Raw genomic sequence first — 15,918 nt, 5'->3', positions numbered from 1 at the left:
CCATAATATAAAGGTGTAATATTTAATTATAGTCTATATTTTGAGAAATATATATTAACGATAGAGGAAAGAAAAAAAATATAATAAGATCACAGTGTGGCTGGTACATTTTGAAGTGCATGTAGCTGATCAGTGATAAGAATAAAATATTTAAAGCCAACAATAACAAATTTATTGCATTTCAGAAAAGCTATCTAAAAAGCAATCAATTCTTTTTACAATATCAGTCCCACAAAATCACAATATTCATCTAAATTAGAATGATACAAGCTCAATTATTTTAGAATAGAACTATAATATTCAAACTGTGTAAGATAAATTCTATGTAATAAATGATCTAAAAATATATACATATCACTAATATTTTAGATGAACATAAACAATTATAATAAAGCTCTAAAGTTCAACAATATCAGTAGGTTTGTTTAACAAAATGTAACAATGAAATATAAGTCTGAAATAAATTAGCAGTTTGCTTTTATTATACCTACTTAAAGAGGACATAAACAACAAGACTTTTCTGCCAACAGATAACAGGAAAAAATATAGGAATGAAAGTATAATGAATTTAAAGTACTGTCTCAGGCACAGCAAAATAACATAAACAAATAAATCACACATTTTTAAAAAATATATATCTAAGAAATGATTAAAACACCAACACCATTAAGAAATTACAAGAGAAAAAAGAGAGTGCAACATTGCAAGGACAAAATTTAAAATGTGAACTGTTAAAAAACAATTAAATTTACAAAATACATAAGCTTTAGATATAATTGAAAGTTATCTACTTGAATATAGTAAAGAAAGCTTTAATACCAACTAAGACCAAAGACAGATTGTTTACCCACAGCTTACAAAAACAAACTGTGTTTTAATACAGTTCATTATATAGAAATTGAAAGGAAAGTTTCAAGACTAATTCAAACCGTAAAGATAAGTGACTTAAAATTTTCTTTAGAGTAAATAATAAATAAGACTTAATCAGCAATTTTGCTCTTCATTAATGTCACTGAGTGAAATCAATACGACATGCTACTGAATTAAATGTTTTTAATAATGTAAAATGATAGCTTAGTAAGAGTTTAAAACATTTTTTGATTTTCAAAGAGTATAAAGGAATCATCTCTGTTGGCATCTTTAGTGAGAAATGTTCTACACAGTTTATCCATATAACATTTTTAAATTAAAGTAAAAAATATATGAGAACAAATTTTTTATATTTTAAGTATCTTTTGTTACAATTATATGTTAAATTCTTAAAAACGTTTCATCAAATAATTTAGTAAATTACAAAGATTTCCCTATATGCCAAACTATACACTAAATTAGATGTTGAAAAATATATAAGTTATATCTTTTTGGGTAAAAAAAATGGAACTGAATTATGATATAAAATAAAATGTTAAGAATCAAATATTACTTTGGAGGAAAGAAATAATTTGAACAAGTTGAAATTTCATATCAACGTATATCCTGGAGTTGATAGGTTTAAGAAATAGTGAAATTCAGTAATAGTTACCATGATGTGGCTCACATTACAAGTAACTGACAATTTTGTAGCATTGTGAACTAATATGTAACTAAGTTATTCTGCTATGCAGTTCTTATATCATGCAAGTGACTTTTTAACAACTAAATACTCATTTTCTAATAAAACCTTGATCAAAGCAAATATGGACATTTTACTGCTACAGAATTATTGCTCATTTTTTTTTAAAGCTTTACAGATTTTGTATTGCTAATTTTCTTCCTTTTTAAAAAAAATAAATAACTACAAATGGTGAATTTTTAGTAAAACCAGAAAAAATATCCAGGTGCCATGAAAAAAAATTATTTAAAACCAAAGGAATCAAGATAAAATCTATGAAATATTCTAACTCATAAAACAATGAGATTGAGTCCAGTTTAATTTGAAACAAAAAATAAAACAATTTGCAGCATAATATATATATTTACAACTAAATAATATATACAGATAAAATATGATCTAACTTCTGAATGCTTTTATACAACACATACACAGATATATTTCATACATAAACTAGCGAATTACGAATATAAATTCTACAAATGCTAAGAATTTTGCATTTTTTCCTTCTGTAGAGGACATTCCCCCCTCATTTCTTAGCATTATATATTATTATAATAACAATCTTAATAAAATAACTATCTTAAGTAACAGCATAATAAAAATGAGTAAAGAAAGCTAAACTTAATATTTAACTATTTTCAAAAAAGTTAAAAATTTACACAACTAAATTTCTAAACATTTAATAATAATGCTTTAGAAATCTATTCTGAGAATTGTTCTACGTTGGATAATTCATGTGCAATTCAGGATTTTTCAAGACAGTTTTATAAAATAATAAAATTGCTTTATTGCAAAACAGATTATTTTGAAAAGAATTTAGAATTAGGGTGACATAATAAAAATATTTTTTTTTTGCTTTCCTAATCAAGCTGATACATTCAAATTATATTAGTAGGCTTTCAAGTATAGCAAATGCTATACGTTTAAATAAAAGCATAACAATAAACATGATAATGAATAACATACAATGCTTTATGACAAATAAAGAAAAAATGCAATTCAATTAACACAGCGTTGAATGTTCACTACCAAGAAGTTGGACTCACAGCATTCAAATCAAAATTAGATATCATTAATTTAATGCCATGTTGCTTAGCATTCAAAATTGCTTCTCTAGAAGCAGCATTGATTACAGAGGTCCTTTCTTCACACAAAGCTTTATTTTCTTTGTTTTTTAATTCTAATAGTTGTTCTTTAGTAAGTTTCTTTGGTTTACTAACTTTTCCCATATAAAACCATCTACCAGGATTTGTTATAACTGTATCACCTGGATTACTCATTTTTCGTCGAACAACAGGAGATGGCTCAGGAGTCACACAAGGCGTACTATCAGGAGAAGAGAATTCTTCAATTTTTAAATTACTCAATGCTTGATGCAGCATAGGCAATTGATCAGCCTGATTTATGATAAGTTTAGTGGGGGGTTGAAGTTGACTAACAGGCTGTTCACTTTGGATTGAACTCAGCTTGCTCAAATCTTTTACATCAACTGAAAAAAAATAATAAAGAACTTAATGTTGAAATGGCAAATTACTTCATATTTAATTAGGGATGTAGCTAATAGTGATTTGGCCAAATACTCGGCAGTTAAATAGCAACATTTTTAAAAAAAAGAAAATCATTAACAATTATAATTTTTTACATAAATCAAGTTTAATCATTTTTGAAAATAATCAAAACTTAGCTGTATTATTGGTGTACAATAATACAGCTAACAGCAGGACATACAGGGAAAAAACTTTTAGAAATGTTTAAGATAATTATAAATATCTAGGATAAAAAAAAACTAACAGCTTAAAAAAAAAAACTNAAAAAAAAAAAAAAAAAAAAAAAAAGAAATAGAGAAAAAAATATCCGCTTAATTCTTAAAGCAAACTTATAAAAAAAAATTCCGGAAAATATTATAAGACATTCAAAGATATGTCTATCAGAAAAGCTTTTAAGACTGCAGTGTTATCAGAGAAACATCCAGAAATAAAAAACAAAGATACAAAAGCAAAACAGAAAAAATAAAAATCTATCCTAATTTTTGGAAAAAAATTTTAAAGCTAAGCATTTTAAGTGTTAATTTAACTTTTTCAAATTGCTGTATTTTTAGAAAAAAGTGACCAGAAAAGAATAACGCTAATTAGAATTGCTCTTTAAAAAATGCTGGGAAAAAAATAAAAGTTAAAAAAAAAATAAAAGAAAAAAATTGTTCTATCTTAGTTCTGAAATATAACTTTAATGTTGAGAATCACAGTTTTCAATGTGACTAGTTATCTGTCTTCGTAAAAAAAAAGCGACAATAAAACAATAAAGTCTGTTAGAAATGCTCCGCTATAATGTTGCTTAAGTTAAAACGAAAAGAAAAAAGAAAATCAAAAATTAAACAAAAAAAGTTTTCAGTTTTTAAAACATAAAGTGATGAAAAAATGATGAATTGGCTTGCCTGAATATAATTACACAAAGAAGAAAATCAGCATTACGAAACTCATGATTCAGTATAAAGTAATCTAGAGTTTTGATTCTTTAAATTTCACTTTTCCAAGTTTATTTCAGAACATAAATTAACAAGTTTCAGAACCTAAGATATATATGTAAAATCTATTTCTAATAACGTACAGCAAAAAATATGATTTTAGATAATTTTTTATTAATTCTATTAAAATTTTCCCCCAAAAAAAACTTTGTCCAAAAATAATTTTCTAAATAACACTTTGACGAATACTCGACAAAAGGGCCGAATACTGAATATTCGACAAAAGGGCCAAATACCGAATATTAGTTACATCCCTATATTCAATATAAGAAACATACATTGCTAAATGTTCCACAAGTTATAATACAACAATTTATACATTTGAAAAGACAGGTAACTCTTTTAAAATGTTTCTTATTAATTGAAATATCTGGTGTTGTTCTGTACTGCATAGAAAACTTAGTGAAAAAGAACAGTGGACAGTAAAGAATAAATATAATATATAGAACCATATAGAGAAAAACAAGGATGTCTATACCATTAGAGACCTCAACCATTTACATTTTACTCCTTGACTTTATTATTCATTTTTTACCAACACTTGAATGGTTAGAAAACAATTTTCAAAAAACGTTTATGCTGTTTATCAAGAAGAAAAAGATTGTAGCAATCCTGAACAGTGGTTCAATGTTAAAGCACATACTACTTTCGGTTGAGAGGTCAAAACCCATTAGTGGCCAGCTTTTTTTTTTTTAATATTCTGATCATTAATTTCAAATTTTACATGACAATTTTTTAGAATTTATATACTTTGGTTTTCTTAAATTTACCACTACAATTTCTATTAATGATAAAGAAAACCGTTTATTGCATGATATATGCATAGTGAAGGGATTTATACTATTCAAGAATCAGTAAGCTTAAAAAGATTTTGAGGCATGCAATAGAGAGAAAAACTATTAAAGATAAAGAAAAACATATCCAAGATCTAAAGATCTTAGAAGATAATTTTGGTGCATACTGGTTGAATCTTATCACTGTATAACAAAGTAATTTGCATCAATGAACATGCTTTATGTCCTTTACATACAAAAATGTCCCTTAGGAATATTAACACTTAATGAACCAATGCTGCCCTTTAAGCAGCATAGCACATTCACTTATTGGGACAAATACTACGCATAAAAATAATTTGATTATTTTTATCACTATTGTTATTATATTTGTAATAAATTTAGTTGTGACTAATTATATAGTTATAATTAAACATTATAATTATACCTGGCAGGAAGTAAACTGGATACACTTCCTGACTGTTAAAGTTTAACAATGAACAATCTTTGAAATGAAAATAAAATTTTAATAAGGATGATTATATTTGGACTTCTTTAGGGCAAGCTTCCAAATCCTCTGATTTGGGACAGAAAAAAAAAAACATTCAAAAGAACGATAGTTTGAGCATCTTTAGCAGTGAAACTCCCAAAAAGTAAGGTTTGAAAATTAAAATGTTTCTGAGTATTTATTTAAACATATATTTAATCATTTAAAAAAAATTACTACTTCAAAATAACCCCATCATCGACAGTTATATCTTGGAGGGTAGAGAAGGACGTCAAGTTTGGTGTCATTAGTTAGATTTTTTTAAATATCAAATAATTCTATTTAATTTTTTGATCTAGTATTTATTTCTAGAGATATATTTATTTTAAACAATTTTCAAGCTCTTCATTTTGCAATTACAGCACTACTTGTGAACCAAAAGGCAAGAATCTGCAAGTCAAATCTGGGTAAATTTCTTAAAACTCCAAATCTGCAAAAAGAGAAAAAAAAAGAAAAGAAAAAAGGGAGTTACAAATATAGGAGTTACTGAAGCTAACCCCACAAAACCCTAGGAATGACATGGTTGAGTCAGGTTTGTTATCACACTAATACATATTTTTAAAACATTTCATACAAGTATTTTGAGAGTTTTGACCCAATGCGTATCTCTCATGATTTTCTTTTCTTTTAAATAATTTTCAAAATCTGCAATAAAAAATAAGAGTTCCTATTTAAGATTTTGAAGTTAACTTTTACACATCCAAAGCGTGAGGTTTGTAATCATAGAATTCATGTTTTGAAAATGTTGCATAAATGCATTATGAAATTTTTGAGCTGATGTCTATTTCTCAATATACGAGACTGCTTCCATTTAGACTACGAGTATAATATCAAAATAAGGAAACAAACAAATAGTAAAAAGTTATATATTTTTTATATTCAAAATTATTTCAGAACAGATGATTGAAATCAATAACAGTACTTAAGAAACTAAAAGCTAGAAAAAAATTAAGAGAATTTGTAAAAAAAATAAAAAAAAACTTACCAGCAGGAGAAAAAGGCTCTGATACATTTGGTAAATCTACACTGTCTTTGAGGTCTGAAAGGAAACCTTCTGTCTCAGGAGGGCTACAAGCATATTGCTCAAAATCTGTTGCAAAGTTTAACCTTTCAATGTTGTTAACCATCCAATCAGGTAAACCAAACTTCCTCTGTCGCACAGCTATTTCAGCTGTTGACTCTTCTGATTTACTCTCCATTGCGACCATAAAAAACTGAAAATAAAATTGCAATATGAAAATTTTTTTTTTTTAATGAAAGTTAATAAAGACTGCAATCAAATAAAATATTACAAGAAGAATAAAAATAGATTATTCATAATTTTTACAGTCAACAGACAGAAGAAATTAGTGACAAATAAACTATATTTGATAGCACATTATTTTCAATACAATATTAGTCACAGGTTAGAGTTGAGGGGAAACAAAAAACATCAAATAGAAGAAGCTAAAAGTGTCCAATATGTTTAGATGATCATAGGAATTAAGAATTCAATATCAACTCAGTGGCACGACAGACCATAGAGAGCCAAAGCCTACTCTGCCCATCTCAGTTTTCTCGACCTTGGGCTCAGGGGTGCAAGAGCAGATGTTCCTGTTGGGTGGCCAGTCTAATGCAAAATCTCCAGTGTTTAGTTCCCAAGCCTGCTAGGAACTCATTTCTTTGACCCACAGAAAGGATGAAAGGCAGAGTCAACCTTGCCTGGCCCAAGAGCGCTAGCACTCAGCCACTGGACATCAAGAATTTAACATAGTAAAAAAAAAAATTCTCATTTACTTTTTTTTATAAATAAAGAAAACTATTTTTCAATTATTTATTTTAGTCTTGTACAGAATTTTAAAGTCTATAAACCTTTAGCATGCTAACTTTTTAAAAATGGGATTCGTGTTATTCTCCTTACTAATGTATGTACACAGTACACTTATATTTAGATAAATTATATTTATTCACACTGTTTTTCATTTACAATATAATTCTCTTTAAAGAAATTTTTTTAATGTAATTAATATCTACACATAGATTAGGGTCTACAGATCTGATTTTGAATACTATCACATTTATATTTATCTATAATTTTCAATATTATTCTAAGATTTTTTTTTTTAACATGTTAAATCTCCATCACAATTTGTTTTCTTTAGTATTTTTAGATATTTAGTTTGCTCATAATACAAGGTCAGCATTATGATAGTTTAGGAATTAATACTCTTAATTAAACTAGAGTAAGACTGCTATCTTAAAATTGTTTCAGAGTTCATATTTAATTTATGGAAAAAATTTCCAGAAAATACATAAGTAGACCAATTATAAAACAATGCACGATTCTATGAAATGAATCAGTTATTAAAATATTAGAATACCTTGACAAATAAAAAAATATCTTCCACAATTCAGTGAAGGCTCATCGGGGACTGGTCGGTCGCAATGTGCATTATTAGCAGGAAATTAACCCATATCTTTCTGCAATATTAGTCGTGAATAGGTAATTTGCAAAGATTTACCTATCTTAGTGATTTTAATAGTTGATATTGAACATTTAGTAGTTGGCATCTATGTTATGTAAATTAGACCACTGGATTAACATGGATGGTTGACCGAAACTCATGCATTTTCTTTTTCATCGACATATTTCGCTTGCTTGCATGGTTATTAGCATCCATGATGATGTTATTCTGTGGCACTGTTCAACAGTTACCTGACGGCTCTAACTAGCATCATGCCAAGCTGTCTGATATACTTTTAGTGACGATTACAGTCAATGAATCTGCAGGTGTGGAAATACCACATCATGCAAAGAGATATATCCATTGCACATTAGTGTCTGTTTGTGAATATTGATGCCCATTTCATTGTCTATCTACTATCTAGGTGAAAATTTGAATCTGTAAGTTAAGTTTCTTGTTTTCATACTATCTCCTGTGCAGTCAGTCATATGTATGAGAGATACATGAAGTATTACATCGGTGAGCATGAGGCATTACAAAGTTAATATCTTAGTACATCTACGAAGTTAGACTCCATTGCAGAATTGCTGCAACACGGCGATATTGTTGCAGAATGTTAGAGTTTTTGATGAAAGATTTTTTTCTTCCTGCAGAATTTTTTTTCAAAGATATCTTTCTTGTGCATCAGAGAGGAAAGAAATAAACATGATTTTTCCATTCTCATTCCAGATTTTTTTTAAAAAAATAGGTAATAACTGACTTCAGCTAGAATTTCAAATTAATTAAAAAAAATTCAGAAATCGCAAAGTTTGGTCTAGAAATGATTTCTTTCTTTCATTTTTTCTTTCTTTAAAGAACATATTTTACATACACTTATTTGAGTATCACTTTCGTAAAAAAGTCCTATTCTAGTGATTCGTGATCTTTATTTTGGGAGTTCTGCACGGATTTCACGATTTTTAATTTATGAAAGTTTAATTTATTTATGAATTTTAATTTGTGTAATGATTTATAAAATTTGAAACTGCATTGTTCCGCCTACAAAATGCGAGAATATCGCATATAATATTAGAATAAAAAAAAATATTACTTTTACAATTTAAAATTTTTATTCTATACTTTCTTCCGTAAACACAACGCTTGTTATTTTAAATTAGTAATTGTTATAATTAAAGGTATCTTAAAGCAAAATATTAGTGATAAGGAAGTTTGTCATAGAAAGCCCGAAAAAATTCTGCCACAGGGCAGATAGATATTATAGATAATTATAAATAGAGAGTAGAATCAAGTATAAATTACAATTGTGAAAATAACCTTTTAAAAAATCTTACAAAACGCGATAAGACTTTTTATGTTTTGCGGAAGGGGCCCACAATTGTTTTTCTCTTGGGCCTATAAAATAAATATCCAGCCTTGCAAGTAGGTCGAAATTCAATGAGCAGCAAGGATCCTTTCCTTGTAACATGGAACATTGGAGATTGCTTCAGACTGATTTAATCCTATTGAAATCAGATTGTTTTTAAACAGCCTCCCTGATTATCCTGAGCTAACTCGCGTATGTACCTATATATTGCAAATATTTATTATCCTGATTAAACTTGGACATAGCAAAATTCGTCGATACATTTTGTTTTATCACATTTCAATTCGGTCGGAAGCACAACAAAAAATAATAATAATCTGCAGTGATTGGAAGTTTGCCAATATTTGAGGGACTGCAGACGTAATTTGTACAATTGTATATACGATGGTTGATATAGAAAAAAGTTTTTTTTTTAAAAAAATGGCGTTCTCGAGCCAAAGTGAAAGTAATGCAGATGATTTTTCAGATTATGAAGATTTGAACATATACAAAGACTAATATTTAACTTTTTTCATTGGTCGAGATAATTTGGGATCGAAAAATGATGGTAAATTAAATATTTTTTACACGTAAAAAAATTAAAATTTCAACTTAGTATTTGCGTATTATGTTTTGTTTTAGTTCATTGTACAGTAGGGAACCGATTATACGGAACGATCTGCACCATCGCTATTCCGGATAACTGATTTTTCCAGTTTTATGAATAGCTACAAAAAGCCGTTTTTTTTGCTAAACCCAACTAAAAAAAAATATTTGGAAATAATCTTAAAAAGAAGAAAAAACAATTAAGTAATATAATGATTATTTCCAAAATGATGGTAAGGTAAACATCTTTCAAAAAAGAAAGAAAAATCCTATAATCTTATGAGGAAAAAAATATTTTTTAAAAAAATGAATTTAAATTTCGCTCCGGTTTTTTGGTTTTCTGATTTCTAGATAACAGGTTCTGTACTGTATTTATTAATGAAATAAAAAAATATGCTGATTCCCTGCATTTTTTTTTCAAAAATATTGGTAAGGGAAATAGTTAAGCAACTTTATATGCAAAAACTACATTGATCTTTTTATAGGTGCAAATATGTATAGATGTTAAATAGAAATTGTTTTAGTGTTAGCAACATTTGTATGTTCACATACAAATCCTAATTTCAAAAATTAAATCTAAAATTGTCTTACCTACTATATCACGTCAATAATTCACACATAAGATATATTAATCAATCAGTTATGTTTATCAGTTGACAAAGAAGTTTACAGTAAAACATTTCTGCAACAGCCCATAGTGGGCCAGGGGTGCCATGTTAAGGCTTCACTTTTTCGTGACCATGACAACGTGGCCAGCATTGTGTACGAAACTGCCTTTACTTCCCAAATGGTACCCATTGATTTGAAGTCGGATGGGTTTCAAGACATAAACGGGAATCGCACCCCAGTTCTTCATGAATGTAGTTCAGTGTTTCAATTACTGAACTATCATGCACTCTTAACTTAGTAAGATAAGACAACAACCATACAAGTTGACAGCAATGCATTTTTAAAAGAATATTAAATGCTTTAAAAAATTTCAGTTAAATTTATATATTACTCACAAACCTTATAAACGTGAAATCAATTTATTTTCTGCTGCAGCAACAAAAAACTGTACAATTGATCAAATTCCACTTAGGGATGCAAAAACTGGAACTTTCAAGTGGTTAATGGCTCAGTTTTCTAGCTAAAAAGTAGTATGAAAAAATTATACATAACTTGTATTAAAAAATTACATTTTCATTCATTAATTTTTAAAAATTAGAAATTAAAATTTTCAAATACAAGAAGTACAAATTTTGGTGGTATAAAACTTATAACTTTGACTTTATGAGTTTTTTTTTTTTAAAAAAGTTTAATTTTCAAACCTATTTCTTTACATTTTAGATTTTCTACATTTTAGATTTTCAAATTCATGACTAATTCCAAGAATTTTTCATGACTTAAAAAAAGTTATTATTTTCTCCAACAAAAACACAACAATAAATTTAAAAAAGCATTATAATAACATTAATTGAAATGATTGTATAACCAAAACTGTTATACTCTGTATCTTCATATTTACAAGGGTGATTGTGAGCTCAACTAAAAAATCCTGAAATTTTTTTTAGTAAAATCATTAATGACGCATTTCAAAAATGCAATGTTTTTACAAATTTAAATCATTGATATTTTCAAAACATGAAAATATCAATGATGCGGCATATATGCAAATATGTGGCATAATTTAAATTAATAATTATGTTTAAGTTTACTTTTATCTCTAATCACATTTATTACTCTACTAAAAAAAATATTTACAAATGAAAGATAAGCCAAGTATAAATTCTAGTACTAATATTTTTAAATGTAATATACAAGAATTTTTATACATAAATGTGATTGATGATTTCTTGAACTTCTGGACCTTGGATTTATGGACACTTCCGGATAAAATTCCGGAGCACAATCATTTCTGTATTTATAGATTTTAAATTTAAAAAACTGAGTAAGGAAAGAGTTGAAGAAATAAAATAGCTAAAAAAAATACAAAAGCAAAATTTTTTTCCTTTCTTTCAGCTGAATTATATTCTAAACATACTTTTCTTGTTTATCGAAAAGGAAAGAAATTTTTTTTCGTTTCTCATTTTGGAATAAAAAAAAATCGTTAATGACAGACTTGCTTCAACTAGAATTTTAAATAGATGAAATAAAATAAATAAATAATATTAAAAATTCGGTAATCACAGAAGTTTAAAAGATAATTCACTCTAGAAATTATGTTTTTTCTTTCATTTTTTGAAAGAAGACCATAACTTTTAAAGAATATGATAAAAACATTTTAAATTTTAATCAAATATGACTGGGAGTGGGGATTTTGTTACAAATTCAGATATTTGGAACATCATGAAAATGGGGAGGGAGGATTCCATTTTAAAAATTGGATTTCTCGGCCACCTAAATCCAAGACTTTCCATGAATTTTTTTAACAAAAATAGTTAAAATCATGACAAATTTTGTTCAATACTAAATTTCATGACTTTCCAGGAGCGCAGATACCCTGTATATAGAGTAAAAAATTTAGGACATTTTCGTATTGTGATCTGTCATGCCAAACTTAATCGCCAAGGTTCCAAATAGATTTTAAACTTGTAAATTTTAAAAAAACAAAAAACATTAAGATGTTTGCCTGGAGGTGGCTACAAGTAATACCTTATGAGTTGGTCCCTTTCTGTAATGTTTCTTTCAGTTTCTCACGGGCCGCTGCCTGGAAATTGCCAAAATTTGGGCGGTTATTCTGCCACAGATCACGGAAAATTCTCCATAAAATTAAAGGGCAAGAGAATATGCAAAACTGCAGTTTTTTTTTAATACTTTTAGAAACCTTCATGTGGTAGATTAATAGGATTTTCTGTATTTCCCCAGAAAATTTTTTTTTTTGAATTATTTTGTATTTACCAAATTAAGTTACTTTTAAATAACTCAAAAATTTAATTTATTACCAACTTTGAAAGTAAAATTGTTTTCAATCGAGTCCATTTTCAAATTAAGGTTGCTTTTTAAAAACCTTTCTCAAGGTCAAATGTCTACAATTTGGATTGGTGACCTTCAAAAATAGTGGTAGAGGGTAGCCACTATCTGGACCTATTAGTTAAGCAAAGAGTTACTTGTGCATTTGCTAATTAATATCAATATTTTTCATTAACTTAATTTCAATTTTTTTACCCTCACTATTCACAGAAGAACCAAGGCACCTACAAGCCAAATTCATTAAAGTATTTCTCAAAGAATTTATTTTTTAAAAATGAGGTCAAATTTTGAAACAATTAAATGAAACAAATCTATTTATTAAATTAACTATTCATTTTACTAAATAATCATATTTAATTAAACAATTAATTTTAAAATTTTAGCAATAAAAAATACTTAGCATTATGGTCTCTTAGAGAAATATAGCAAAAAGTATTTATTTTTTGTGAATGGAAAACAAAACGATTATCCTAAATAACAAATAAAATATTAATAAGAGTGATAAATATTGTAGGATTTTAATTAATTACGTATCACGATTAGATAATATTGATAACGCATTGCGACTGTTACCTCTATTGGACAGATTATTATATTATATTGTCAAAAATTAAAATTTCAATTTTTTTGATAGGACGTTATTGAAAATGAAAAGAAAGTGACTTAGGATTCGTATATAACGTTACACTGTTCCTAAAAATATTTTAAAGATAAAAAATAATATTGGTTAACATAACTATACAACGATGATATAAATTTTGAGAAACAAATATGTAAAATAATATATTTTAATATTGGCATGTAAAATAAACGCATGTGTACTTACCAGTGGACACGAAGCCAGCAATTTAATTGACTAGATTTTGTGTGAATGAACACTTATATTAGCGAGGAAACGACACGTTTTACAATGAAGAACTGATCAACAAGACGGAATGTTTTCAATTATCGAAAAAATTAAAGGGTAATGTCAATATAAACATCAAACAACATTTTGACGTTGTATTGCGTCATGTTTTTTCCCTACACGGTTCTTCTGCTTCAAGGCTAAAGTTTGCGTCATATTCCTAATTGTTGCCATATTGTGTCTGTAAAAAATAAGGTACGGTTTTGCTTTTTCGCCAAGTTTGCACTGTGCACCAAACATTCAGTAAATTAAAAGACAATGAACTTAAAACAGCTAATGCAGAACAGTGAACTAAAATAATTGAACCAAGGTTTTTAAAGTTTATTCTCACTGCATGAATTCACTCATTTCAGCTCACTTTAAGGGACAACCTGATTGGTGAAATATATTCTCTTATGATATTGCTGTTGTTGTAGTTCATTTACGTCGCACTAGAGCTGCACAATGGGCTATTGGCGACGGTCTGGGAAACATCACCCTGAGGATGACCCGAAGACGTGCCATCACAATTTTGATCCTCTGCAGAGGGGGTGGCACCCCCGCTTCGGTAGCCCGACGACCTGCAAGCGAAGTCGAGCACTTTACGGTAGAACAGTTTAACGAGGACCAATACCGCACATCCTCGGTCCTTGTGCAGACTGATCCAAGTNTAGTTAATTGTCACACACTGACCGTAGCTAGTGATGCTTGACTTCGGTGATCTGCTGGGAGCCGTGTCTTAACGATCAGCCCACTGAGGGACATATTCTCTTATGAAAAACTCATCAATGAGATTCTCCTATTCAGCTATGCTACTTAATTAGTGCAGACATATTTTGAATTACCGGAATAGATGCAAGAAACAAACTTTCTCTTAAAAAACATACCCTTTTTTTCAACTATAAAAATATGGTAGTATTTTTAAGTATCGTCAGCATTAATTAATTATTATATTTGAGGTCACCCTTTTAATCTAATAGGTTTGAGTCCTAGTGCGGGAAGATTCAATAGCTAGATCAAAAGTTATTTATGGTATTTCGTTTCTTTTTTTTTTTTTCATCGCACTGTGCACTTTTGTGTTGTATGATGCGTTATTTAATTGGGTTATCAAATAATTGTTGGTAATTTGTTGTTGGTAATTTACGTCGCACTAGAGCTGCACAATGGGCTATTGGCGACGGTCTGGGAAACATCCCGCAGGATGATCCGAAGTCATGCCATCACAATTTTGATCCTCTGCGGAGGGGATGGCACCCCCGCTTCGGTAGCCCGACGACCTGCGCGCGAAGTCGAGCACTTTACGGTTGCACAGTTTAACGAGGACCTATACCGCACACCCTCGGTCCCTACGCAGACTGATCCAAGTGGTCACCCACGCGCACACTGACCGTGACCGTAGCCAGTGATGCTTGACTTCGGTGATCTGTTGGGAACCGTGTCTTAACAATCAGTCCACTGTGGGACGTCAAATAATTGAATTGGTAATTAAAAGAACAAATAAACATTAATAGCCCTCAACAATTTCAGCTAAAATCTACTGAAAGGGTTATTGGAGAAAGGATAATACTTTAACTTATAAGTTATTGAAACGGTGTTTTGAAAAATAAAGATTGTGGCAGAAATCTAAAACTTGCTCTAAGAAATCGATCGCATATTAACCCTTCGACACAAATTTTTTATTAAATATGTTTTTCATATTTTTTTCATTATTTTGAATTAATTTAGGTAAAATAAACGAAAAATATTATATTTAGTATTTTAATAATTTATAGTTTTGAAATTTAGCATGAAACACTAATGTCTTTTTCTGCGTTAAAGGTAAAATCTTCTAAACATGTCTCACTTTCAAACAATAATTTTCAAAATTTACCCTTATTTTCAGTTATTTAGACCTAAGAAAAACAATTATTCATCATTGAAATTTCGATTTACAAAATCAATTATTGATGAACTTTTCAATATTTATAAAAAAAAATTTCAAACTACTTTTTTTGGATTTATATTTTATCGCAAATTTTATACCAATATTCTAACAAATATTCTTAGTAATTATTAGATTGTTTTTACAATTGATTACACCAAAATATATTTTTACTTGTAATTCGAGTGTCAAAAAAAAAATATATATATATATTAACGAAAACCGGTATTCCATCTGCGTCAAAGGTTTCATGTATAACAAAAACTATCATAGTATAGTTTTGTGAATGGCGTAGAATTTAAAAATGCAACTGTTTTCTTATTAGTATATAT

At 28.4% G+C, this 15,918-nt stretch overlaps 1 protein-coding gene across 1 annotated transcript; it reads right to left on the bottom strand.

The window, feature by feature from the left end:
* Nucleotides 1–149: 149 nt before the first annotated feature.
* LOC107440749 (uncharacterized) lies at nucleotides 150–13,863 on the bottom strand. The gene is made up of 4 exons (XM_016053766.3): nucleotides 13,606–13,863; nucleotides 10,836–10,956; nucleotides 6,421–6,649; nucleotides 150–3,083 (listed from the first exon to the last, which is right to left on the bottom strand). The coding sequence occupies exons 3-4, from the start codon at nucleotides 6,641–6,643 to the stop codon at nucleotides 2,620–2,622; spliced, it is 687 nt and encodes a 228-aa protein (XP_015909252.1). The 5' UTR covers nucleotides 6,644–6,649; nucleotides 10,836–10,956; nucleotides 13,606–13,863; the 3' UTR covers nucleotides 150–2,619.
* Nucleotides 13,864–15,918: the final 2,055 nt, after the last annotated feature.

The sequence above is a fragment of the Parasteatoda tepidariorum genome, chromosome X2, assembly GCF_043381705.1.
Source record: "Parasteatoda tepidariorum isolate YZ-2023 chromosome X2, CAS_Ptep_4.0, whole genome shotgun sequence".
Classification (NCBI taxonomy): domain Eukaryota; kingdom Metazoa; phylum Arthropoda; class Arachnida; order Araneae; family Theridiidae; genus Parasteatoda; species Parasteatoda tepidariorum.
The sequence above is the reverse complement of the archived record's forward strand: the minus strand, read 5'-3'. Positions and strand labels throughout refer to the sequence as shown.

What these genes read in the sequence shown, in the direction of transcription:
- LOC107440749 (XM_016053766.3), bottom strand. Translation starts at nt 6,643, where the DNA reads ATGGTCGCAATGGAGAGTAAATCAGAAGAGTCAACAGCTGAAATAGCT. An exon ending in AGAGCCTTTTTCTCCTGCTG is followed by an intron (nt 3,084 to 6,420) that starts GTAAGTTTTTTT and finishes ATTTTTTTTCAG; the next exon opens with TTGATGTAAAAGATTTGAGC.